General features: G+C 50.4%; 1 protein-coding gene across 1 annotated transcript in view; it reads left to right on the top strand.

Annotated features, from left to right (window-relative positions):
• cux1a (cut-like homeobox 1a) overlaps positions 1–26274 on the top strand; it is a 152318-nt gene extending 126044 nt beyond the window's left edge. Inside the window, exons 16-24 of the mRNA XM_036525813.1 lie at positions 2197–2277; positions 3628–3729; positions 5045–5562; positions 6382–6723; positions 7882–8041; positions 18063–18332; positions 20536–20724; positions 25318–25585; positions 25797–26274. Coding sequence (XP_036381706.1) covers positions 2197–2277; positions 3628–3729; positions 5045–5562; positions 6382–6723; positions 7882–8041; positions 18063–18332; positions 20536–20724; positions 25318–25585; positions 25797–26274 — 2408 coding nt within the window. The remainder of the gene's footprint in view (positions 1–2196; positions 2278–3627; positions 3730–5044; positions 5563–6381; positions 6724–7881; positions 8042–18062; positions 18333–20535; positions 20725–25317; positions 25586–25796) is intronic.
• Positions 26275–27278: the final 1004 nt, after the last annotated feature.

The following is a 27278-nucleotide window of genomic DNA, read 5'->3' as shown; positions in this document are numbered from 1 at the left end:
CACAAGAAATCACGCAGTACATTTGCAAGGAGAGTAGCCTGTCAAAAGTGCCACCTCTGCGCAATGCTGAGGCTCCGTAGGTGCAAAGCATACCGGTGAGGCTGCACAGGAACGTGCTGAACGCGTGCCCTGCTGCCCTCTTCAGTGCATATATCCGTCAAGTGATTACGTACGCCGTATTTTGTTCCGTATTATTTTTTTCCTGCGTTTCTGAACACAAGCACGTTGGCATTGACCGGCGCGCTCAGGGGAATGCGAGCAGACAGGCTGCGATTCTCTGCCCATTTGCAGTCGAGAGAGGCTCCGCGGCCTCGCATTCCATTCCCGGGGCGGGCGTCGTCCGCAGCGCAATCTATCACCAGGAGAGATGCATGACTAATGGAGGCACTTCCACTACCTATTACGCGGAATTTGAAACCGATTTGAGAATGCGCAGCGCCGGGGTTCTCAAGCGGGCGCGGTGTTCCGCTCGCCTTGCTTTCCCACTGGAAGTAGCTTTGAAAAAAAGGACAGACTAACCCCCTCCCCACCCCGCCTCCCCCGAGTTTGGAGAGCTTGCCTCTCGCGGCACGCCGCTGAGTGTGACGAGAACGAGGGTGACGTGTGGTCAGCCTCGCTTCTGGAGTCTCGTCTGTCCCAATTACACGGCCGAGCCCGGCTTGGCAGCCGGGAGGAAATAAATTAGCCGGACGCTGTCCGCGAAACGTTGTAGCGCGGCGCTAAAAGGCGCTTGGAGCAGAGGAATGCGGGTTTCGTCTGTCCCGTCCCTGTCTGTTTCGCCTTGTTTGGAGCCGCTCCAAGAGGGCAGCCTGGCCTCCTGCCCCAAACCTGCTGCCTGCTCGGGTTTCCTCCGCGAACCGGAGGGTGAAATAAGAACAGTGCGCTCTGCGTACAGTTCAAATCCACAATAGTGACTAATGTTCTCAAAAACACCCCCACAATCCAGCTACTCTCAAATTTCAGTGATTTTGGAAATCCCTGTCATTGTGGACAGGGTTCCCGCAGTCGCTGTTAATCCTAGAAGATATTTTCATCCTGGGATGTCATGGGAAGGTCATGTAAAGCGGTTAGATGTGAAAATGGATGCTTCTTTCTTGCTAATTCGCAAGCTTAGTGTCACCGTTAGGTCTAGCACTGTCAGCGTGTTGATTTTGCAAACAACAAACAGGCTTGCTCATTGACTCCTACAGTACGCATGCTATCGGAAGTAATCAAAGACTTGTTTCTTGCTGCTGGGAGCATGCACAAGCACTTAACGTGTCCGAAAAAGTATCTCATCTTTATAGTAGCCCAGCTGCAAGTTTACGTCTTTCATCTATGAAAACATTCATTGAAAATCTTACATTTGTCCTTGAAGCCTTTGAGAAGGCATGGGGCATTATCAGGCGGATCTGATCAGAGAGCCCCATCTGGAACAGGCAGGTGTGCGGGTATGAATGGATGGAGGGAGCAGTCGAGTGGCAGCGGAAGCTTGTGTTGATATTACAGTGTGTGTCTGAAGGGCAAGGAGTAGGTTTAGGCCGTGACTATAAGCTCTGTCGCCCCCTCGAAACAGCGCATTTCTGCTGTGCTTTGCATCACCTCCAGGAGCTTGAGCTCCCACGCAGAGTGCCGCTAAATCCGCCATTGACAGGCTGGGTGCAGATGGAGAATGCCTGTGGGAGAAACTGTGGATCAGCTTGCTTTCCCTGGTCGGGTGGATGGGCCTGTTTTCTGCAGTTCTGTGTGGCCCTTTCTGTTATCCCCTTAAAGACGGGTGCTTGAAGGTAGTGCCTTTCACGTTGTCCGAAAGAGAATCGAGCCGATACAGCGCCAGCTTTACTGGACTTTATTGGGTTTATTTGACAGGGACAGCGCACATTAGTCAGCATTTCCGTAAGTGTGCCAAAATCAGCCAGAAAGGCTAGTTTCATCCCCACTCCCTGGGCAGTTAGTTTTACTGTTGTCTGAGTTCTCTCTAAGTGTGTGATGCGCACTTTTTTTGCTGTAGTTGTGAGGGTGATGTAGCACGCCAGTCGGCCCTGCAGGGGGGGAGGCGATATCCCCGCGTACGGTGACACACCGGGTTGAGTGGAGACCTCTGTGAACGCAGCAGCTGTGACACACAGCATGGGCGCCGGCGCCACTCTCTCCGCGCAGGAGTCCAGCGCCTCACACTCATCCCTTTTTTATCTGTCGCCGCTTGTTTTTCAACAGAGAACCCAGGCCAGAACCTGAACAGAGTGTTTCAGGAGGTTCCGAAGCGAAGAACCGGCTCGGACGGCACCTCGCGGCCAGGTCTGTTCTTCTGCCTTCACTATCGTGGTTGGAGTGTGATGGAGTTGTTGTCGATGGTGTCGATGTTGTCTGAGCTTGCCTGCTCCTCTCCTTCCTTCTGGCCTGGAGTCTGATGAAAAACAGGGAAAGGTGGGGGTGGGGTCGGGGGCAAACACGCGGCTACACCGTCAGTTGTCACCCCCACCTTGGTTGACCTAATCCCAGAGTGACACCATACGAAAGACCCGCACGTGTACCTTTGCGGAACAAATTTTAGGCGTTAACAAATTTCAGGAGGAAAAAAAAGGTCCCAAATTGTAGCTCCCAGTGCATTTTTGCGTCTCGGATTTGTGAATGATCTGTGAACGTGCTGGACAGTGTAAAGCAGCTTTGCTAGAGCAGGTGGCTGTAAGTGCCTCATAAGCACCCTGTTGGGGATGGCTGGACGCCTGAACCCATGCGGACCCCCTGGTCCAGCGTGGAGTCACAGGCGCTGGTGCTGGTGGATATGCTAGGATGCTAACATGAGCGCAAGGCCTGCCTCTAGCTTGAGCCCTCCCCTGCATTTGCCCCGAGTGTGGAGAGTAGCAGGATGAAGGAGGTGAAGGACAGTTTGTGCCTTTTCTCTCAGTCACCTGCTCTTATTATACTCAAAATACAGATTAGATTTTTTACTCTGAACCTTTTCCAAGTACAGTCTTTTTTAATCAATCAATCGCTAAGTCTGTTTTCCGTTGCGCGTGTGAGTATTAATGAGGCACATCTGCGGCCTCGTTCTCTTCCCTCTGAGAGATTAACCGCTCCGTTTTGTATTGTAAATTGTGCCGGTTCCAGTGATTTAGCTCGCGCTGTTGTGAGCGGCGGTCGTTCCAGGTGTCTTGTCTTGGCCCTGAGTACCAAAGCACACTTTGGTTCAAGTTCAGTTCAGCTTCAGTCCTTTGTTTTAGAATGTCCTTTTCCAACATGTGAAGTAGGCTTTGATACAAGTCTGAGATCCATTGATATTCAGAGAAGACTACCACCCCCATCGTGAATCCCTCCACAGCTAAATATTTTACAGCCGCAAAGATTAGGTAAATCGAAATCAATAGAGGCACACAAAAGACAGGAAGCGGCTGTAGATCCTTTGACGGATGGGAAAACACTGAATTGAATGAGAATCTGAAGTGATTTTATCTGCTCTTTATACCCTGGCTGCTCCAAGGATCCGGTGTTTGGCAGTTTCCTGAGAGTTGTGAAAGCGTTTTTTAATTCCGGTGCGAGGAGGCTTAGCGCCTCCTGTTCGCCTCCCGTTCGCCTCTCGCCCTTTCTCTCCTCTCGGCCGCAGTGCTCTGACCCCTCCCTCACCTTCCCCCTCCCCCTCTCCTGCAGGTAACATCACCACCAGGATCCGCACTCCAGAGAGCGGCTCCGACGAAGCCATCAAGTCCATTCTGGAGCAGGCCAAACGGGAGCTGCAGGTTCAGAAAGCCGGTGGGTGTCTGCTCTCTCTCAACCCTCTCTCTGTCTAACTGTAGACTCGCCACAGGGTACTTTCAGCAGAGCTCCTTCCGGCCCCATTCTGTAGAGTTCAGCATGTGCTCTGACTAGTAATGTTAGCCAATTGGCGAGTTTCTGAAAAAGGTGGCTTATTTAAAAATTGGCAGGCTTAAACTCTCATTGTGTAGGAAGAGAGACACAAACTGATTGCAGCATGCACATACATGTATTTTGCATGTTGTATACTCATTGCATATACATGGTGCATAGTTCCCTAATGTCCCTCAGTTCAGCACCAAATACAGACTCTCCCTTAAGTACATTTCTTACAGAGTTTGTTTTGAATGGGTTTAATAGTCATTTTTTCAGTCATATTTACAGGCTTATTTGTGTCTTTTTTTGTTATTTAGATTGTGGTGAAATATTTTTATGTTCACTCTTTTAGGTTCATTTTGTTTAACATTGACACTTACCACCTACCAACAGATATTGTTAGGTTTATCTGCACATTTATACCCCTGAAGTGACAGTAGTTGAGACTGGTTTAAGTGGAAATATACAAGTGAGTCCCCTAAAGGAAACAAAGTTTATTAAGAACTGGATAACATCAGCCAGCCACCGCAACACACGGTACAGATGGCGTGGGACAGAGACACTGAGCACAAGCTTACTCTGAGTACCAGTACACCTCACACCAGGAGAGCAAAAACTTGGAAAGACAACAGAAGCTCACTGTTGTGCTGGCATCGCATGAAGAAAACGGGGACAATTTATTCATGTGACTCTGGAGACAAGGAGCGATAGTGGATACATTGTCCAAACCCATAGGGAGTGAACTGGCCTCAGACCTTAAAGAATGCCTTCTGCATAATCCAGACAATGAGGCGGTGGGCGGACCTCGGGAGATTGGTGCTGGTTGCATGAGTGCATAGTGTAACACAGGGGAGCACAGACAGGAATAATGCAGGGTAGTGCAGGCTGGGATCCCTGCGTGTCTGGATGTGCTGGCGAAAATGTCACGCAGCTTAGCGGGTGCATGTTTTGTGTTGGAGAATGGAGACATGGTAGAATACATTTTTCCCCTTCCAAAACTCTTTCTTTCCTGCTGTTATTTATGGTACTGACCTGCACTGTAATGCACACGCTTGTCTTTGCCAGTGGTGGATTTGAACGTCTAATCGACTCAGTATGGTAAACACCCTGTGGTGCGGTGGGATAGTGTGGTGTAGTGTACAGCGCAGCAAGGGTTTGGATGGAAGTCCAGCAGGTTCTTCCTCTAAAGGCTGTTCCCTCTACTTCCCCCCCTCAGCTGAACCCTCCCAGCCCCCTCCCTCCTCCAGCGGGGGCGGGGGTGTCGGCGGCGGCGGCAGCTCGGACGACGCCATCCGCTCGATCCTGGAGCAGGCGCGGCGCGAGATGGAGGCCCAGCAGGCGGCGCTGGAGCCCATCCTGAAGGCCTCCTCCATGTCGCAGGCCGACCTCTCCCTGCTGTCCCCCAAGCTGCTCAGCTCCTCCCCCATGACCGCCATCCCCGCCTACTCCCCGCTGGCCCTGTCCCTGAAGAAGCCGCCACTCTCCTCGTCCTCCTCCTCGCTCTCCCCGCTCCTCGACTTCCACTCCGCCGGGGTCAAGAAGGAGAGCGGCGAGTCGCCCCTCTCCGAGGGCGCGGCCGAGGGGGGCCACAAGCATGGCCGAAACGCCGACGGGCCCCGGGGAGGGAGCTCCTGGAGGGACCAGTGGTGGAGCACCATGCACTCGCACCCGGACCGGCGCTCCGTCTCCACGGCGATGGCCGAGGAGAGCCGCAGCCAGGAGGACACTAAGGAGGTAAACGCCTCTATCCCTGCAGGTCTGCCTCCCTGACTCCCTAAACCTGGGCTTTCTGTCCTTCTCTGTCCTAAAACCCTCATGTGAATGCAGCGCATGGATTGTTCATTTCTAACTTACAGCAATGGGATTGTGCAGCGTGATGTTTATATTTGTCCTCTTCTTTCCTTGAGTCATTACGCTCTGTTTAAATGACTGAGATTTGAAATTCTGTACATGAATTTGTGCCTGCGGTCATTGAACAGGGGTTTTACAGAAATTAGTTTTGGCAGCCTCTTTCAGAAAGAGAATTTTAAAATGATGAATGTTGTTGACATTAATATTGCATGTTTCAGCATAGATGCATTTGGTAAGGAACATTCCTTAAAAAAAAAAAAAAAAGAAAAGAAAACAGGATGGAAGATGACGTTTAGGTTTCTTTTTTTCTGCGTGCAATATCTTCCATTTCTCCAGCACCCAAATCAGAGTTTAAAACTGATCGTCCTCTTGTTGCGTGATGTCCCATCTTCCACAACCCAGACTGGGTTTGCAAAACAACAGTGGAGACAGTCTTCATGGTGTCTCGATCAGATATGTTGAATACCATAGCTATCAGCGCGCAGAACGAACGCTGCTCAGAGGATTGGGCACCGAAATCACATCTCTGCCCCCCCGCTGTCACTCCCACGCTGCCTCATATCACAGTCGATGCGCTAGCTGTAATAGCCCCCCGCCCCACCGCTCCCCGCCCCCTTGTGGGAGCGCCCCTCTGCCCCCCTGCTTGTAGCAGGCTGGCGGGCCGGCCTTGACTGACTGTGCCTCTCTGTGTCTCTGTGCCAGAAGCCTCCCCGGCTCGCCAGCTCCCTGGCCGGCCCCTCCTCCTCCGCCTCCACCTCCTCCCTGGACTACTGGAAGGAGTGGCCGAGCGCCGAGTCTCCCTATTCGCAGGGCTCGGAGCTGAGCCTGCAGGCCCCCAGCGGCAGCGAGACCCCCCAGAGCAGCCCCCTGCCCTCCTCGCCGCTGCTGCCGCTGGCTAAGCCCGCCAAGCCCGCGGTGGCCCCGCTCACGCCCGAACAGTACGAGGTCTACATGTACCAGGAGGTGGACACCGTCGAGCTCACGCAGCAGGTCAAGGACAAGCTGGCCAAGAACGGCATCTGCCAGCGCATCTTCGGCGAAAAGGTCTGCAGCGTGCCTCATTCCACCCCCAACTCCACCACCCCCCCGCCCCACCATCCCCCCAGAAAAAATGCAGCCAGTCCTCTCTCTGGCTCAGCCTGTGTAACCGGCTCAGGAGTAACTGCATAAAACAAGCGACCAGCCTGAAATATCGCGTAAACACGCCGGCGGTCATGCTCTGCCTTCGTTACACCAGCGCTTTGTCGAGGGACGGGCGGTCTTAGCAGCGTCTGGCTGCTTTGCTTTTTTCCTTAGCTGGTTTTTGATTCCCTCCCTAAGTCCTGGAGGGAGCGTGTCTGGCCTTAGAAGGCTTTTTTGGAAGAGATCCGTTATACTCCCCCACCTCCTTCCTCCTCAAATGAGGTATCATCCTCTCTTTCCTGCTGACCTCTTGCCAAGATCAGCACCTCCATCCCATCTGAACTTTGACCCCTGGAGGAGCATGTGCTCCACTACCCCCCCCAAACCCCCACCCCCGGCCCTCCTCCTCGTTTCCTTCCAGCTTCCAGCGGCCGTCTCAATAAAACGAGATTGACAGGCCTGCATGGCCTCCACGCTGGGGTTCACAAGCTCTCCATTGTCAGTTTAAATCCTTCATATCCACCAAATAAGACTGGTCCTCTGTCAGCAGACAGCTCGTTAATTTCATCATACACACCATCAGCCGGCCAAAATATGATTGCACCAACAGAAAACGCTTATAAAATTCTGTGTGCGCTAAAAGCAAATCATTTTTGTAAAGATTTGCTAACCTCTTAAACGCATTAGGGAAAAAGACATTCATGTTGTGCAGAGATTTGGGGCTGAAATTAATTTTTCAAGTGAGCTTTGTTGTACTGATGCAGTAATTGGTAATCTGCTTTCATTTAAACCCCTTGGAGAAGGCGGACCCTATTCTTTCCCCTTATTTGAAAGAACTGCCAAGGCTTTTGGCTAATGATAGGTGGGCGATATGGAGTTCAAATCTCAGTGGCTTTGAAAGACCTTTCCTTTGCCGTTGTGTATCTGCGTGTTTCTTTCTTATGGATCCAAGCTGTTGGTGACCCTGCACTGAAGGTGTGCTACTTCCATCACTCCACCTGTTGCTGTTGTGCATGTATTCATGTCCTGTTTGCTGTAGATAAGCTCTCATTTCCTCTGTGTGTGTGGTTTGTGTTGCAGGTGCTGGGTCTGTCTCAGGGGAGCGTGAGCGATATGCTGTCCCGGCCGAAGCCCTGGAGCAAGCTGACCCAGAAGGGCCGGGAGCCTTTCATTCGCATGCAACTGTGGCTGAACGGAGAGCTGGGCCAGAATGTGCTGCCCCTCCAGGGCCAGCCGCAAGGTACTGAAACCACCTCACCCACACACAACCAGCACCTCACCCACACACAGCCAGCAACCTCACGCACACACAGCCAGCAACCTCACCCACACATAGCCAGCTCCTCACCCACACACAACCAGCACCTCACCCACACACAGCCAGCAACCTCACCCACACACAGCCAAATCCTCACCCACACACAGCCACAATCTCACCCACACACAACCAGCACCTCACCCACACACAGCCAGCAACCTCACGCACACACAGCCAAATCCTCACCCACACACAGCCACAATCTCACCCACACACAACCAGCACCTCACCCACACACAGCCAGCAACCTCACCCACACACAGCCAAATCCTCACCCACACACAGCCACAATCTCACCCACACACAACCAGCACCTCACCCACACACAGCCAGCAACCTCACCCACACACAGCCAAATCCTCACCCACACATAGCCAGCTCCTCACCCACACACAACCAGCACCTCACCCACACACAGCCAGCAACCTCACCCACACACAGCCAAATCCTCACCCACACATAGCCAGCTCCTCATCCACACACAGCCAAATCCTCACCCACACACAGCCACAATCTCACCCACACATAGCCAGCTCCTCACCCACACACAGCCAAATCCTCACCCACACACAGCCACAATCTCACCCACACATAGCCAGCTCCTCACCCACACACAGCCAAATCCTCACCCACACACAGCCAGCAACCTCACCCACACATAGCCAGCTCCTCACCCACACACAGCCAGCAACCTCACACACACACAGCCACAATCTCACCCACACACAGCCACAATCTCACCCACACACAGTCAGCTCCTCACCCACACACAGCCAGCAACCTCACACACACACAGCCACAATCTCACCCACACACACTCAGCTCCTCACCCACACACAGCCAGCAACCTCACCACACACAGCCATCTCCTCAACCACACACAGCCAGCAACCTCACCCACAGAAAGCAGCACCTCAACCACAACCTCATCCGTATGCAACCAGCATTTCAACCACACACAACCATGCACTGAAACCACATGAAATCAGCAACGAAACCACACAACTGCAGTGTACCCAAACACCTTACCAGCACCACCCGATATGGTGTGTCATTGCACTGATTGGATAGCATACATGTGTTTAACTAGTTCTGTTGATACAGCCAGAGTCCTGCAGTGCTGCTGCTTACGGTGTAGGAGTTGCCTTGTGGATGTTGTAGTGCTGTGCTTGTTGAGAGTGTCATAGCATTGATAAGGGGTAAGCAAGGACGACAGGCTGACAGGAGGGTGACCAGTGACCATGAGGGCCCTGATGATTCAGAATAATGCAAGGTCCCTCAGGCCCATAAAACTGCATGTAATGGTGGATGTTAGATCTCAGTGGCAAGGAGGAGAGACTGGGGGTAAGCTCCCAGTAATCTTACCTAAAAACAAGTCTCCAGCTGTGTTGTTTCAACATGTTCTTGCAGAAGACACATGAAAACGTATTAAGCTCAGAACCTTTGGTTCAGGTGCTGGTGCCCCTGCCTTCTTTCCATTCGGTCGGCAATGAGAGGCTCCGCCCCATGCTTACCCACACTCCCTCAGGCCCCTGCATTATCATTGGCTGCCTCGTTTGCCCTCCCTTCTTCACATCATTTACCATCATTCTGATGATTATGGGCCATTCCTAGCTCTGAACCTGGGTGAAGCGCAGGCGAGCCGGGATGCATTTCACAACTAGATTAGATTAGCATTGTTCCAGTAACACAGTAGCTGTGAAGAAGGGGCTTTCGGCATGCAGATCCCTGCCCTTGTCCCCGGGTCTCGGCCGCCCGGAGCCTGGCTGACTGCCGGGTCGCTGGCCCGAGCGCTAATTATAGCACTCTAATGAAAGCACGGAGCGTGTAGCAAGCGCTGAACTGACGAGCAGCTATCAGGCCACGGCTGTGACACATGGCCAGGGCCACTGCCACGGTGCTCATGAAAGGCCGATTGTTGCGCATTCAGAGAGAGAGAGAGGAGGAGCGCATCGGAGCCAACTTCAGCTGGCTGATTGTTTCAGGTCTGTGGCAGAATGTTTTACAGCACACTGAAGGGTGTGTGAGTGAGTGTGTGCGCGCGCGTGTGTGCGTGTGTGTGCGCGTGTGTGCGCGTGCATGTCTGGGTCACACGGAATTAGAGGTCTTTACAGGTCCAAGCAATGAAAACAGGTGCCAAGCCTAAGCAGAACAACATGTACCCAGTCCCGCGCAGGCACAAGGTTAACTGGTTCTAATCATACCATGCGTACACATCTGTTAGCACAAGAGAAGCGCAGCTCAGTGGATTGAGCGTGTGTAAAGGTGAAAATACAGAAGTTGTTCACTTACTGAAAATACAGTGGGTATAGCTGGGGTTTATGGAAACTGGCTTGGGATAAGTTACCTAAACTTACCTTTATCATGGTTCACACGATATGACCGTAAAATAAAAAAAAATATTCCTTTGTGTCTCATTTCTTTAAAAGTACAGCATCAGTCTTGCCATGTAGATCTGAAAACAGATGACAGTACCAATACAATTGTTACTTTGATGCTGCCAATACAGTACTTACCTTGAGAGAATATACATGTGCCTTCATACATTTTTAAACAATCAGCAGCAATTTTGATGCAATATTCAAACCACAATGTAAACATTACTAAACACTTTTCCACAAATTAGTTCAGATGGTGGAAGAAAACAAGACTTGCCTTTCAACCTTTACAAGGTAACCAGCTTACCCACTATAGAAAATCTTACTCTTGTTGCAGGGTGTGTCCCTGAAGGGGGTTCTCCAGGAAAGTAATGAGCACGACAGCCTTAGTCCCCCAGAATGCATCCCAAACACAGGGAGAAGGAGAGCACGCCAGCCATGCTGCACAACTGCTATTTCCATAAGAATTAAAGTGTTCGCTCCTCCTGGGAAGTTTGCGCTTCATTAGCTTTATCTGAGAGCCGTGTGTTTCGCCTCGCCTGTCTCCGTGGTAATGGACTGCAGTTACACAAAATGAAAAGGCATATCTGTCCAGTTAAATTTGCCAGGTCTGTCTGGCACCGTATTGCCTGAACAGAGTGGGGCGAATGTGTGATTGCTTTCGCTGAAACTTCACATGCTGTACGTGTGACATCGGAGGAGGTCCGCTAACTTCTCCTGCCGCAAAACACGAGGTGGGCCGCCAGCCCTGGTCCCCATATCGTAGATTTATATGTTTACGCACCAGCTTCCGCTGCTGTGAAACCGATAACCTGATGAAGATAAGTAGAGTGTTCAGAGGTGCGCGCCGCCTACACGCCCCTCCGAATACTAATACACCGGGATGGTTGTCGGGGGGCCGTCCCCGCAGTTTTTAAGGTCTTATGAAGGAGGATCCTCCACTAGGGCATCGCGGAGCTCGCGGGCTGGAGAGGGGGCTCTGCGGGGGAGGGGGGTCGGCGGGGGGGTTAACGGGGCTCTCCCCGGGGCCTCCTGGAGCTGTTATAATCAATTACCCCATCAGAACACTGATGTATGATAATTACTGAGCTCCCCTTGCCAGACAGCGGCGCGCTGGGCTGCGCGGCTCCGCACTCATGCTCCGCCGGCTGATTAATATGCAAATAATCAGCCGATCGCATGATGAATAGGAGCGGGGGGCCCCCGACGCGGGCGCCCGGGCGCGGGCATGATGAATTGCATTTACTGCCTGTCCTACATTAAGCGCCCCTTTCTCAATCATTTTTACCGCAAATTAGGCAGAGCAATATATAGATTACAGTCATGACTTTAACAAAAAAAAAAAAAAAGCCATGTGGATGGGAAATGAATGTTTTTTTTTTTTTTAAATGGGCCTGTAGCTTAAAAAGAAACACAAATGTCAGCCTGCCTTTCACGCTTAATCCAGGCCGGGGAGAGAGGAACTTAAAAGGACATTATGTTATTGTGATGGTTTTAATGTGCCACTTGTTAGAGGACTCGGCACACAGGACCGGGGCGTGCCCGAGCGGCTTTCAGGAGTGTCCCATTTAAAAATGAAGCGAATGTGTGCACACGTGCTTCTCACAGTGGCCGGGAGGGGGCGGGCGTTGGGGGGGGGGGCATGTGTTTAAGATGATAGCCCGACGGGAATATGAGCCGAGCGGTAGATTATGTGAGCGGCTGCAGTAATGGGCAGGCTCTAGCGGCCTGTGATGTGTCTGTGTCGGGACGCGGTGGTGGCTCGGCTCGCGGTGATGCGAGCAAGTCGGAGGGATGGCGGGAGCTTCAGAAACGCAGCGCACGTGCGACTCGGAGCGCTGGAGTCAGCAGCGCAGAGCGCTGTCCTCACGGAACATCTTCTGTCCCTGTCTCGTGTTTGCAGGAGGTTGAGAAGAGCTCGCCGGGCCCTTCTCTCCACGTGATGGTTTCAGGCGGCAAGTGGCCTGCCGTTGCCCGTCCTCGGTGACCCTCATTAGGTAGCGGTGGCTACCCTGTCTAAAAGGATTTCTCCTGAGGGGGGGGCGGCGCGTAAGCTGATACCCCTCCCCCCCTGCCCCGGGTGCTGTGCTCTCCGTCTCCGCGTCTGTTGGAATGCATCCTCCCCCCCGAACGTGGGCGTGCCCTTCCGGCTCTGGGATGAAGCTCACATGAGACGAGAGCGCTAATTTAGGACGCTATGCCTAATTCGCATCCACCGTTCTGGGGGGAACGTTTGGCATCGGTTTTCTGGCCCCTCTAGTCCTTGTAATTGTTCATCAGATGTCCCCAGTGACACAGCACAGTTAAGAGTTGACGGTGGTGGCGCCAACCATGTGGTGACACGTGTGTTGTGTGACCATCACCCTCGCCAGAAGGACGTCCTAGCGCGTTTGTGCAGCACGGCCCATTCCGAATGCCCTTAAAGTTAAACAGGAATGGAAAGGACTGGGTTTACTGGCGCCCAGGAAAGGGGAAACATGCGTTCCCGATATTCCACCCTCAGAATAGTTTGACGTAAAGTAAAGTATGTTCTGCAGTTTTCCGCTTCTCACGATCCTGTGCACGCGGGCAGAAAGAACCAGCTGTATGCCCAGATGGTCTGGTCTCTCTCTGGCTCTTTCAGTCTCTCCTTCTCTCTCTCGCCACATCTCTCCCTCTCTCTCTTTCCGGTTCTTTCCTTTCTCTCCGTTTCTTTCCATTCTCTTTCTTTCTCTCCTTGTCTCTTTTTTCTTTCTTCCTCTCTCTTCCCCGTTTCCTCTCTCTCTAACGTCCTTCTCTCTCTTCTTCATTCTGTCTTTCTTTCTCTTTCCTTTCCTTGTTCCCTCTTTCTTTCTTTCCCTTCTTTCTCCTTTCTCCTTTCTCTCTCTCTCTCTCTCTCTCTCTCTCTCTCTCTCTCTCTCTCTCTCTCTCTCTCTCTCTCTCTCTCTCTCCCCCTCTTTCTCACTATCTCCCAGCCATTTAGAAACCAGGCTCGGGTCAGAAAGGTCCCCCCCCACTGCACCCCCTGGCCACGGGGGGGTAGGGGGTTCTGCCTGGCTGTGCTGTGGGTCGTTGGCACCGTGTCACAGGACAACCTGTCATCCCCGCTCCCGTCGCTCGCCCCTCGCGCCACGCCGCCAGTTAAAATGTCAGCAGCCGGCGAGCGGGCCGAGTCGGAGATGCGAGCTGACTGCCTCCCTCCCGGCCGTCTCCCCCGGCGCGGCGGGGACGTAATCGCAAGTGACGGCTCCCCTGCCTGCTCACTTGAGGGCCACAGCCAGCGAGTCCCCGCCAAACAGGGGGGCCTCAGAGAGAGGGAGGGGGAGGGGGAGCGGGTTGGAAGGAACCACGGAGAGAGAGAGAGGGAGAGCGAGAGCTCTCTGCCAAGCTTTGATTCAGAATTACAAACATTTGCTTCAGAGCTGGCTGTTAATCGTACATCAGAAGTCATAAACTGCAAAAGAAAGCCATCTCCGACTTGTCATGCGTGTTGTTAAAATGAGGCACTGAATTTTTAAGAAATTGTTTTTATGCCAGCTTAATCCTGTAAAACTGTCGCTGTAAATGCCTGACATTGAGAAAACAGTTGTACAGTTTAGTAGAAGTGCGGTGCTCCACTTTGCACATTTCGGAGGTTGAAAAAAGCAGTCCCTTGGGGAAGGCTTTGGGGAAACGTCAGGCAATGTGCTGGAACTGAGGGAGGCTTTGCTGAACAGAGTGGCCCAGTACGCACACACATCAGAGGAATCGGTCTGCGCTTGGTCATTACATTACATTGCATACAGTGGTATTTTTAGCGGTAGCTACAGGAATTCAAACATTATGTCGTTATTAATGAAAGGTTAGAGCTGCCTTTCATGCTTTCCTCCATGGGGGCTTCCATCAGTAGTCCGCCCCCAGTCTCACCAGCCACTGTCCCAAAGCTGTGCCTGAATTATGGAGCGGCTGACCTACCCAAAACTGCTACCTTCAAATACTGCGCCCCACACCTGCTGGGAGAGCAGGCCGATTGAATATCGTGTCCCTCATGAATAAAATCCACCAAGAGGAGGACTCAGGGTTAGGGATTTACAGCAGAACCTGGAAATAACAATATGACAGTATGAACTACGGAAGAGGCAAGGGCAGTATCTTTTATAAATTTCACTAAAACATGCCTACAAAAAATGTATTTCCTTTGTAAAATATTCAGAGGATTTTTTTCTGGTCTCCTGAATCCCCACTTATTTTCTTGTGTTTTTAGATGTTTATCAATTCACACCCCCCACCATGCGCATGCGCGCATGTGTACACACACGCACACACACACGCGCACACACACACACACACACCACCAGCACCACCAGCCTCACCACCATGGCCGCCCCTCTCTCTGTCCTCCCCTCTCCCTGGCCCTTAGGAGGGACCGTGTAGCGGGACACTCGACACTGCCCGAGGCCCTGTCCCTACTAATGTGGCTCCTCCTGACATCCGTCAGTGAGCAAGACCGATTATCCTCCAGCTGGCTCCAGCAGAGGACCTGACATGAGGTCTCACACACACACACACACACACACACACACAGGCGTGATGCCTCACCCAGCGCACTGCATCAGGAAAAGAGCAGGCTTGCCAAATTTCTCCTGCATCAGAGCAAAGCTCTCAATCGCCCAGCTAACAAGAATCACTCCCTCTGTTTACAAACCCTCATTCTCTATTACCGCTGAAATATTCTGCTGTGACCTGGCAGTGGCAACACTGAGTCCAGTCTGCAGCATGAACACAGTGATGCTGTACATAACGGGCAGGGCGTGTTGATATTCCTGCTCTGTTCCTGCTGGTGATCCACTAGCATTTCTGTAAATCCAGCTGAACATTGTCCCGGCTCTGCTCATGTGCTGGGGGTGACGCCGCACCGGAGGCGAGTCTGGGTGGCCGGCCTCAGTACAGCCAAAAACAGAAGCTCGCTTCGCCCTGGCAGGCTCTCCACGCTCTCACCTGCTGTCAGTGGACCTGGTTTAGCAGTTGTACATGCTGTATGGCGTTGGCTGTATCTCGGTTCCACAGTGCACTGGGGGAGATGAGGAGAGCATCTGTTTCTGGAATAGTTTCAGTCGCTGGTAGTCCCTGTCATTCTGTGGGGAAGGATTATATTTTGTTTGTGATTTGTGTTATAAATATATAATATGAATTTTAAAAATTAGTCACAGAAGTGTAAGTGTATTGGCCATAATCCATTGTTGGCTTGTTGTTGGTGCTTCTCCATCGCAAGTGCAGTAACAGTATCTGAGCAATAATCAACATTATACATAGGTATTCACTGTGCAAGCAAAGATTTGGCGCATGAAGACAGGAGATTCTTTTAAATGGGGTAGTGTCCCCCGATGTATTGTTAGGAGGAGGTAGGTCATGCCCGTTGTACAAGCCTCAAATTTAAGGCCACGATCCTCTGTTCCTGTCATCTGTTAGTACATGCTTAGAGATGGAATGTCTGTGCTCACGCTGGAGTTTATTCCGAACATCTGCGTGCTTGTAATGGAATATTTGATTTTGCATGCATGTAAACAGCTCAGTAGGAATATGTCAAAATGAATGTCTTCAGAATTTTGGAGCAATCCAGACCCTGCTCGCATGCAAACCCAGTCAGCTGCTGAGGGTGGTCACATTCTTCGGGATAAGCCCTTGTGAAGTGTTCCGCTCCTAAAAGTCAGCCTGTTCCATGAATTAAATCGCAGTGGACATGGTACTTATGAGAGCTGCATGCTGTACCATTGCTACATTTCTCCTGCAGAGAGTACAATTATGGAACAGTAGACATTGGAATAGCTTCAGGTTCAGTGAGTCACTCAGACCTTTGCAGATGTTTGGAAATGATCTGGTCTTTTCGGCGCATATTAGGGCACTTTAAGACTGATTAGCTTCTTCACTGGCTGACTGGAGTAGCGGGCGCTATATATCTGCATCGCATCACCTGTGGCTCGTCAGGCCAGGACCGAAAGGCTGTGTCTCACCTCTGCAGGCTTCTGCTGGCATTGCACACATAGGGGAATTGCACAAGTAGTCATTACCGCCCTGTGTTCTCTCTCTCTCTCTCTCTCTCTCTCTCTCTCTCTCTCTCTCTCCCTCTTTCTCTCTCTCTCTCTCTCTCTCTCTCTCTCTCCCTCTCTCTCCCTCTCTCTCTCTCTCTCTCTCCCTCTCTCTCCCTCTTTCTCTCTCTCTCTCTCTCTCTCTCTCTCTCTCTCTCTCTCTCTCTCTCCCTCTTTCTCTCTCTCTCTCCCTCTCTCCCTCTCTCTCTCTCTCTCTCTCTCTCTCTCTCTCTCTCTCTCTCTCTCTCTCCTTCTTTCTCTCTCTCTCTCTCTCTCTCTCTCTCTCTCTCTCTCTCTCTCTCTCTCTCTCTCTCTCTCTCTCTCTCTCTCTCTCTCTCAGCACCCCTCTCGCAGAGGTCTGGCTCGAAGGGAAATTGATTGGCCGCGCGATGGGGCGTCACATAGCCGTCGGGCAGGCAGCGCGGTGGGAGAACGCTTTGGTGGTGAAAATGACATATTCACTGAGCGAGGCGATGATTCGGGTCGCTCCCCCTGCTCAGAGCACCGACTGATTCCCCTGACACGGGGTGTATGTGTGGGGGGGGGAGAGAAGAACATCATGACAGCCCACAGCGGAATTTTGAGCTGGCAGAGACTCCAGAATGGCATCAGATTGGTTGTGAGTAGAGACAGGGGAGGAGTCTCGCGGTCCATTTGCAACAGCTGTCGTGTCCTTTAGTGGTGGCATCCGGCCGTGTTGAAAATCACAAAATGGCTTCATGGGGGTGAAGGAGGTGGAAAGGGGGGGGATCCCGGGCCCTTTTGGCTGTGCGCATCCACCCAAACCCCACGGCCTGGGCCCGGCTACCCTGTGATGTTTTGCGTCGGGTTTGCCACGGTTTGGCAGCTTTAATGGAAGCTGGCATCTGTTGGGAGCGTAATCGCGGCGTATTCGTCACTGTCACTGCCCGCACGGGTGGGGGGTGGGTTTGTTTACCGCTCGGCGTTCCCCTCGGTGGGAGCGTTTATCTCCGCACATTAGGTGGGAGTTTACCTCAATTACATGACAGCGCCGGTGTTTGAACAGTAAACACGGCGGAGCGCACGCCCGCCCCATCCATCAGCCCTCTCTGTCAGCTCAGCCCGCTGTCGGGCGCCGCGCCGCTTTGATCCAGCCTCACAGAGCACCTTCCGTCCTCACGCACAGCAGCTCCGTCCCTGTAACAACTCGCGCTGACATCTCTCTCTCTCCCTCACTTTCTCTCTCTGAGATGGTGCTCACATTTCTTCCGGTTTACCATGGTATGACGAGAATGCTTTTTGTAGAGATTGATCATCTCGTAGCCTAGCCTATGGTGTAAAATAAGATGACTGTGTCTTTAGTCGAGTTTAGCAGGGTAAGATGCCGTGTCGGTGAATTATTCAACACTTGTGTTTTAGTTACTTGATTTTGAGTCTTCCGCTGGATTGAAAGGCAAGCGTTGTCATGGAAAGGGTGAGAGTCGCTAAGCCAGTGGTCCAGCGCAATGTCGGTCCACATGCTGGCCTTGACCCCAGTCTCTCGCTCATGTGTGTTGACAGAGAACACTCCCAAGACCTCGGCCAGCTGCAGCCCCGCCCCCGAGTCGCCCCTGAGCTCTGCCGAGGAGTCGGTGAAGAGCCTGGGGGAGTCGACCGCCCAGCCCCCCGCCCCGGAGCCCAGCGACCCCTCCGAGTCCCAGCCGAGCACGCCCCTGCCTGTCCCGGGACACTCCGGCCTCAGCATTCAAGAGATGGTGGCCATGTCCCCCGAGCTGGACACCTACGTCATCACCAAGAAGGTCAAGGAGGTGCTGACCGACAACAACCTGGGTGAGTGTACTGCCCTGGGCTGGCTACCACAAGCCTTTGTCTTTCTCTCTCTCCTTTCTGTTTCTCGTTTCTGTCTCTGTCTTTCCTCCACTGTTTATCTCTCTTCCATTTCTTCTGTTGATGTTTTTCTCTCCTCCCTCTCCCTCTCTCTGTCTCCATCCTTTTCACCTCCACACTCCTAATAGCTTTATCTTTTGACAAATATTCCATCCAATGCTCTTTCATGCTCTGAACTTTAACCAAGAGCGTTGCTAACTCAAGAATGATTTGTGCTTTTGCAACCTTTGAGTTTACTGTACTTGTGCTGCATTCACCAGCCAAGAGCACCATAGCATGGCTGAGGTGACAGCCGTCCCAAACGGTGTCAGTGAGGTCCCCTTGGCATTTTAAAGAGGAGAGGTGTGCAGGGCTGTGTCTGTAGCAGGTGACTGGAGTGAAAGACAGTGCCTGACACTAGCCCCCCGCTACATCCTGGCTCTGAGGGTGGTGATTAATGAGGCTGCAGGCCCACACCGCCAGGCCAGCCCGCTCCGCTGCAACGGGCAGTGCACCTCCTCAGATCCAACAGGCGCTTTCCCATTACACTGGCCCTCCACTCTGTCACTGCCCTGGAGTAATGAGACTCCTCGTAGCCGTGGCGACTGGAGCCGGACTCCCCCCGCCAAGCGCGCGTTATGGATGCGGGGTGGGGAGGGGGCACGGTGTAGCTCGGCAGTCATTACGTGACCGACATGGTTTTGCCGCCCCAGCCATGGCGAGCCTTATCAGCTCCGCCCTGTCCGACCAGCCAACGCGCTTGATGGATGGTTGTCATTTGAGCGAGCGTCACTCGAGTGCGCCACATCGTCCGGCGCGTCAGGCCCGGGGCTCATTTGCCACCGGTGTTTGAAGGCCACCGTAGTGTTCACATGGCGCAAGGAACACTGCCGTGATTGATCACGCCTCGCTTGGCACAGAGGCAGCTGGTGAGATTCAATTGCCTTTCTAACAGATTGGAGAAGCTGTACTTCTGAAACCTTGTTCGTACAAAAAAAGGCAATGAAAAATTTCCTAGTCCAGTTTAGAAATACGATTTTTGTTAGTGCCGATGAAAGAGTAACGAGGTATTAAACAAAAGCCGTTAGACCAGTATCTCTTGAAGCAATAGAGTAGTCTCGAAGCTGTTTGTAGTCCAACCCACAGAGCGGAGGAAGTTCAGTGCAGTGGAGTTCCGTGTAATACAGTATCAGGGATTTCTTTTTGTGCTTTTGTTCGTTTTGAATAAAGAACTATCTAAATTAAGATGTTCAGATTCCTGTACCAACCGTCCTCCTCCGATGTAGGAGTCCCAAATGTGAGCCCTGCACACCGCTTTCCGGTGTGAGCCCTGCACACCCCTTTCAGATGTGAGCAGAAGTGACTATTTATGTCAGCCCTTCCAGCTCAGAGCTGCAGAGTCTCAGCACAGAGCATGAGCCGCCCTGCGAACCCGCCAGTGACCAGCTTACAGACGCACTTCATTTGAAGTGCTGCGGCAGCCCTCCCTCTCTCCCTTGCCCTCTCCCTGGCATTTCATTCTGTGCAGCGGTGCTCGTGTTTGTGCTCTCCGGTTGGTTTCTCTGTGAGGTTAACCTGTGCGAAGTGGACCGGACAGCCGATTCACAGCCGTGCTGGAGCGGTCCCCGGGGAGCGTGGCACTGCACAGAGAGCTTCCTCACTGCTTTGAAGCCTTTAAAGAAATCCACTTCTGGTTGAGAACATTGAAAATGGAAATAGCCTGAGATGAGGGGTGCCTCAGTATCAGCTTGACGTTTACGTCCCGTAATTCTCAAGCTTAATTGAGTCATTCAGATGTAATTTACTGTAAATACAGACTCAAAATCTCAAGATGTGAGCTTTTTAATCCATAGTAATGATATCAAATGCTGTTCTAACCTTTTATGACCTCATCTTTTCGTATTAATCATATGTTTCAGGTACAAATTGAAAACAAGCAGGAATAAAATTTTAAATAGAGTCCATCTGTTAATGAAAGGTGTTTGCAGTAGTTTTTTATGAAGGTGACAACATCCTGTGAACTAATGGTCTATCTTCTCACTTCCCACATGAGTCAAAAGGCTGATGTTCAGAATACCTGTTTCTCTCTTCAGATCCTGGAAGTGCCCATCCATTGCTCTTGCAGCGTTAGCTCACGCCGTGTCCCTGTGTGCTTTGTGTCCTGCAGGGCAGCGGCTGTTTGGGGAGACCATCCTGGGCCTGACGCAGGGCTCGGTGTCTGACCTGCTGGCCCGGCCCAAGCCCTGGCACAAGCTCAGCCTGAAGGGGAGGGAGCCCTTCGTGCGCATGCAGCTGTGGCTCAGTGACCCCCGAAACGTGGACAAGCTCATGGACATGAAGAGGATGGAGAAGAAGGGTGAGCCCCTCAGCCGACCTTCCTCACACGCATGTACGTTACACACACACACACATACACATGCACACACACACTCACGTTCACACGCAGCGCTCGCTGTTCCACACCTTCCTTCCTTTATTGGATTGTCAGGGCTGCCGTTGGCTGTGTTCCTCTCCAGCTCTCCTCCCCCTCCCCCTGCACAATGTATAGAAATGACAAATATAATTGACCTTAAACAACTGTCCAAGAGTGGTGTTTAACACAAGGACATGTGTGTTCATCGAATGATTGGCTGTTAGAGTACAACACATACCCACAGTAGTTAAGTACAGTGGAGGCCAATAGGCATGTCAGCGCATTTTCAAGATTGTAGTACCTCCCATACATTCCCAGGCCTAACTACCCCAGTGGTTAGAGCTTTTGTTCACATACATTTCGTACTGCAGGAGTGGGTTGGAGACAGGCTTAACTGCAATTTTCATGGGTTTCACCCTGTAATGAAGGTTATTCCACCCAAGCTCAGCGTGGGTATATTTGCAGAACAATTTCCGAAAAGCTGATAAACAGAAGTAGGTTATTCAGCAGTAGCGAGTGTCTGGCTGACTTTGTTAAGGTCATAGAAAAAGTCAACAATGAGGACATAGCTAGCTGAACTTGCTGTGTGGTCTGTTAACTGTTGGTTTTCACAGTAGTAGCCAGCTACCCAAGAAGATAGCTATTGTTTTTGTTCACTAACTCTAACTAGCTCTGAATATTTTGACGGTCACAATCCATAGCTAGCTATCAGACACATTCTTACTATGCAGTCAGCTACTTCAGCTATAAAATCTGCTCCAAGTAGTTAAAGTGAGCTGTACATGGGGTGCAGTGTTAAGCTTTCCAAGCGAGTGGGGAGGGGGGTGTCATCTGCAGATAGGCTCTTATGACTTGTAGTGAAATGGCCCAGTCTATTCATCTAAGTTTCTTTTTAATTTTTGAAATTTTTTGGGCCACACTTCTTCCCCTCGGGGTTCAGAGAGTACATGTCAATCAGGCATTTGATTGTCTGGAGTTCACCTTCTTTCTCCTTGTGCTGTGGAGGCAACTCCCTGTGCAACCCTTTTTTATGACCAGTTTCGGCAGGTTTCACTGAAATCGGTCTTAACCCGTTTCAAGTGGCTGTTGTGTGAAGAGAGCATTTGACTCACAGCTTAATTAACAACATGTCTGTGGTCTGAATTATTTATGAAACCACTCCGGCAAATATTTCAGTCACCCCCCCCCCCAAAAACAAAAAAAAAAAGCAAAAAAATAGATCTGGATTCCGTGAGAAGGCACGTCCTGTTGTTGTACACAAATCTCCTCCCACACTGACCAAGCCCTGTTGTTCCATTTTGCCAAGGCCAAGGATTTGTGCACTCCTGTATTCTAATGCTGCATATATAGAATGAAAAGGGCTCAAACAGGGCCTCCCTGATTGCCCTCCCCCCTCCCAATGGTCCAGACACGTCCCCGAGGCAGCAAATAAACTGCACATTCTCCGGGCTCCTGGAAAAAAAGGCGTTCCTCCGCACTGTCTGGATTGATCTGGGAGATAGATGTCAGCGCACTCATCAGATGTGACATGCTGGAGCCTCTCCAGGGCCTGCTTATTTAAAGTCCAATGCATTCATTTTTTTTTAATATCTCAGCAAGCTAAGTGAACATTCTTGGAGTGATTAGGCCTGTTTAACACTTCTCTGGGGCTAAAAATGACATTGCTGGTCCTTTTGGGTACGGATGACAATTTTGTTCATTATGAGTCAAGCGCAGGGGTGGGGGGCGGACCGCCGGGGAGCATGGGTAACCGGCGCGGCTCGGATGCGCTTTTCCAGCAGGGTTCCGAGGGGCGACAGGGACCTCTGCTCAGACAGGGCCAACCTGCTGCTCCGTCGGCTGAGGGGAAAATGTGCACTCGGCCGCGGAACAGAACAGCGATACAAGGGGAGTTAGGCGAGGCTGGGTTTTCGTGGGAAGGGCGGTAATTAGCTCTGTCAGCCTTCAGTGGGTGGTGAACGGGAAGCAGAAATAGCAAAGAGCGGCAGAGGAGCCAGATTCAGTGCTGCGTGTAGGTTTTACCAGGGACAGATCATCACTCGCGCATGACCGAGTCCCTGTGATTCAGTCATTCCAGGAGACTGTATTGCAAAGCAGCACAAAAAATGTTTTTTTTTCCATTAGACAAATACACTGAGAGCTCATGGGCATGTTCATTTTTTGAATCTTAATACTCTTAACATACATGTCCAATTATAATATCAAAGACATTATTGGTCATTCTCAATGTGATATTGGTAGTGATACGTCATTACAATTTAGCCTGTTGAATCACATTTCTTGCAGAAGGTATACTCGGGTGTTCACCATGCTTAGTCTCCAAGCTGAAATGTTTATATCATCACTCTTTGTGAAATTAAAGCTATTTGAGCACATAATCCCCTCAGGTAGGAAAGAAGCAGGGCAGTATTTCAAATTTGTAATGTAAATATTTTTGTGACGTGATTTGTTTAAGCAGGTATTTGATTCTGCTTTGGCCAGGCATAGTCTAAGACTCTCTAAGACTTGATATATACACAAAGCAGATGTGATCTTCATGGTTTCGTATTGAAGTTCTTTACATGCCCAGTCATATAAATGATCTTGTTTCTCATTAAAGCAGGAATTTGTAGGTAATTTTGAATAGTGAGAAGTCAAAATGTAACTATCTGTATTACATTTCTAAAATAATTTAAGAGAAAAATTGAGAGATTTCGCCCCAGTGGTTACCCTCACAGTAGAAATGTGCTGCCAGCTCATCTATTAATGGGTCTCATTTAACACAGAATTTTTCAAGTCTGTTTTTAATATCAGGACTTTCAGTGCATGTAAATGAATGACATGATATGTTGAAGTATTTCAGATTCAGGTTTAGGATTTAAATGGTGCCTTTAGTGGAGAAATACACACAAGGATTATTTATTCTCTGAAAGGATGGAAACTATTGTGTCTTTAATTCATATGTGAATTTATGGTGCCCCCTGGTGGGAAGGCATGCACCATAAAATATTTTAAGTCCCATGGACTGTGTGGTGCTATGTTGTTTTGCTCTGCCGCTTATCCCTTAATTACAGTGGCACACAGTTAGAATTGTTGTAATGTGTTGAACTAAAATAAGAACCCGGATCTAATTGCCTGTTATGTGTTTTCTTTTCAGCTGAGACTAAATACAGGAGGTAGACAAAATAATGGAAACACTAAATGAAAAGGACTCGTATTTGGAAGTAACTAAATCAAAATTACAGAGGAGTCTACTCATGTGTTTCATATTAATGTCGACACAAATTACCAATAAGTTTCTGCTGTAAAAGACACTTTAAAATCAGTAGTCTAACTGTGATTTTCTAAAGCAACATGCTAGCATGTTTTGAAACAGATCGAATTGTTGGTGCCTGAACGGAACAGAACCGAATCTACACCTCCATACCCAGTCACAACAAAAACCGTACACCATAAGCTAAATAAAGATGGTGTTTATGGTAGGGCTGCCAGTCGCAAACTGTTTGTACCCAAGGACTTTGTGTAATAATGCATAACCTGGTGTAATGAACACAAAACCTGGGCTTCTCGGAAGTGGAAGAAAGTAAAATGGTCTGATGATTCATCTTTTACTGTTTTTCCTGCATCAGGACAGGTTTATGTTTGGAGAAAGCCAAAGGAATCCTTCATCCCGCATGGCATGTTCCTAACTGTTAATCATGGTGGTGTATCTGTTGTGGTATTGAAACCGTCTTCTGGCAGTCATTGCATCCGACTGTTACTCTGTATGGTTAAAGTATGGCAAAGGGAGCAGGCACCAGCTGCCCAGGTGCACCCTATGGTGCAAACATTGTTTCCTCAAGATGCTCCCATGTTGCAAGACAATAACACCCCCAGACACAGTGCTAAACGGTTGTTTCATGAACACCTTCCATGGTCTCACCAATCACCAGATCTACACGTCATTGAACCTTTAGGGGAAGTACTGGAAGATACAGTGTGGAGTAAATATCTACCTCCTGTCAAAGAACAGAGGGCTTTCAGGTCCAGTATGATCCATTATCTGAATGGTCCAATATCCCTCTAGAAGTAGTGCCAGACTTGCACAGCAGCATTTCATCAAGGATTGAAGCTATTCTGAAGGCAAAGATTGGCCCAACTCCTTATTAGTAAATAAATATTTGTATGTTGTTTGGTGTTTCTTTTATTTTGTCTATCACCTGGCTGTGTAAAGATCCCTCCATAGAAACATCCCCCTCATTCTTGATTTTATTGTGCCATTGTGTTTCCGCTTGTACAGATGAACACTTTAATGCATTACTTTAGGTTAATATTGCATCATTGGTATAATTTTCATTTGTTGTAAAACAAAATTGAGGATTTTTTCTTTCTATTCCTCCCTGGAGAAACCTCTGCTGGCTTATGTGTGTGTAAGCATGTAGCTGACCTCCACTGGTATACACATATTTGTTACCACGCAGCTGACCTTCAGTGGCCAAACGTGTGTAACCATGTACTGTGTTTGACCTCCGCTGGCCTCCACATGTGTGTGTAACCTTGAAGTTGACCTTCCTACAGCCTACATGAAGCGTCGCCACAGCTCGGTGAGCGAGAGCCAGCCGGTGGAGAGTGGCCTGCCGGGGGGAGACTTCAGCCAGGGCAGCAGCCCCCAGCACCAGCAGCACCATCTGAAGAAGCCCCGCGTGGTCCTGGCCCCCGAGGAGAAGGAGGCCCTCAAACGCGCCTACCAGCAGAAGCCCTACCCCTCTCCCAAAACCATTGAGGAGCTGGCCAACCAGCTCAATCTTAAAACCAGCACTGTCATCAACTGGTTCCACAATTACAGGTGATTGCTCTCTGCCCTGTGTCCCTGTTCTGTCTGTATAGAGGCAACATTTTAAATGCCGGCTGAGTTTAACTCTTTTCAACCCCCAGTTTCTTTATGTTTGTTCCTTTAACCTCAGCTGTCTTTGATGAGAAGAATATGACATGCCAGTAGGTCTCATGCTGATGGCTGAGCTGCCGAGCGCTTGCTGACGCTGTGCTTTTTGTGCCAGGTCCAGAATCCGCCGCGAGCTGTTCATCGAGGAGATCCAGGCAGCTGCAGGAGAGGGGGGTTCCCCCGCGGCGCGGGTGGCCAAGGCGGGCGAGGGGGACAGCTGCGACGGCACAGAGTCAGACGGGACGATGGAGGGTCGTCCGGGCGGGGGCATGGGGCCGGAGGAGTACGGGGGCATCTCGGAGACCGAGGGCGCCGACCAAAAGGAGGCCAAGGAGGACGGGGGCACAGGGACGCCGGCCCGCTCGCCAGCCCCGCAGGATGCCGCCACCTTGGCGACCAGTGCGGCGGGCACCAGCGGCCACCAGGGCGGCGCCATCAGCAGCTTGTTCACTTTCCCTGAGGCGGCGCCTGCCGCCTCCAAGAACCCCAGGGACAGCAGCCTGCGCAAGAAGAAAGCCGCCAACCTCAACAACATCATCCACCGCCTGGAGAAGGCCGCCAGCCGTGAGGAGCCGTCCGAGTGGGAGTTCTGAGGCCCCCTGATGGCCCAAGATTTCTATTTCTATGTAACCTGACTGCGTAGCTGTGGCCAAGCCTGGCAAAGAGTCGCAGGAAATCTGGCATTTTTCAGATTTTCTTTTCTGAGTGGGAGAAAGAGGAGTAGAAAAAAACTGCTTGTCTGGTTTTGTTATTAAAAAAAAGCACTTAAAGCCCTGCTGGCCACAGGGCCCAAACGCCATTGGCCAATGGTGCGAAAAAGATACCAGAGACTAAACTATGGATGAGGAGCATTAATTCCCAGGAAATTTTTTTTGCAGTTTCAAGGATGAAAACTGTCAAAAGAAGCAATTTGGGTTTTTTTTTTGTTTTTGTTTTTCCTTAGAGAGGTTCATTCACCACCTCGAAGTGTTTCACGAAGCATCTTCTCAGCGAGATTTTTTCGCACTGTCAAGCTGAATAACTGTTACAGCGTCTGCCTTTTTTCTGTGTCTGTGTGTATGAGTGTGTGCGTTTTAGGGGCTCTATTCTTTTTTCCAGTGGATTTGTTTGGCTACACATCAACAAGAGAAGAACAAAGAAAAGTCACGAACAAAAACCAAGCATTTACAAATAGCTGTTGACAGGGGGAGAAGGACTGACTCAATCCCTCACCCTGTCTCTTTACCCATAAAGCTGCCATATGATGGCTATGGACCTCCAGTACACTATGGACTACTTTGAGAAGGAATCAACATTTTTTTTTCAAATTCTTCTTCTCCTTGGAAGAAGAAAAAAAACACCTTTTTATATCAATTTGGTTGCCACTAAGAGATTGCACAGTCTGCCGACTCTAAACAATGCTAGTTCGGATTCCTAGATATTATGGGAGGCAAAAAAAGATGAAAAAATAATAATAATGAACACCTGCTGTTTTAAAAAAAAATACTTTGAAAGGAATTATGAACGAATCACTTAAATTCACCATATTTTTTAACTTAAATGAAAGGTCATGTCAGGAAAAACAAAAAATCAGAAAAAATCTTTGTGGTAGCTGACT

Source organism: Megalops cyprinoides, chromosome 3 (assembly GCF_013368585.1).
Source record: "Megalops cyprinoides isolate fMegCyp1 chromosome 3, fMegCyp1.pri, whole genome shotgun sequence".
Classification (NCBI taxonomy): Eukaryota; Metazoa; Chordata; class Actinopteri; order Elopiformes; family Megalopidae; genus Megalops; species Megalops cyprinoides.
This window is presented reverse-complemented; position numbering and strand designations above follow the sequence as displayed.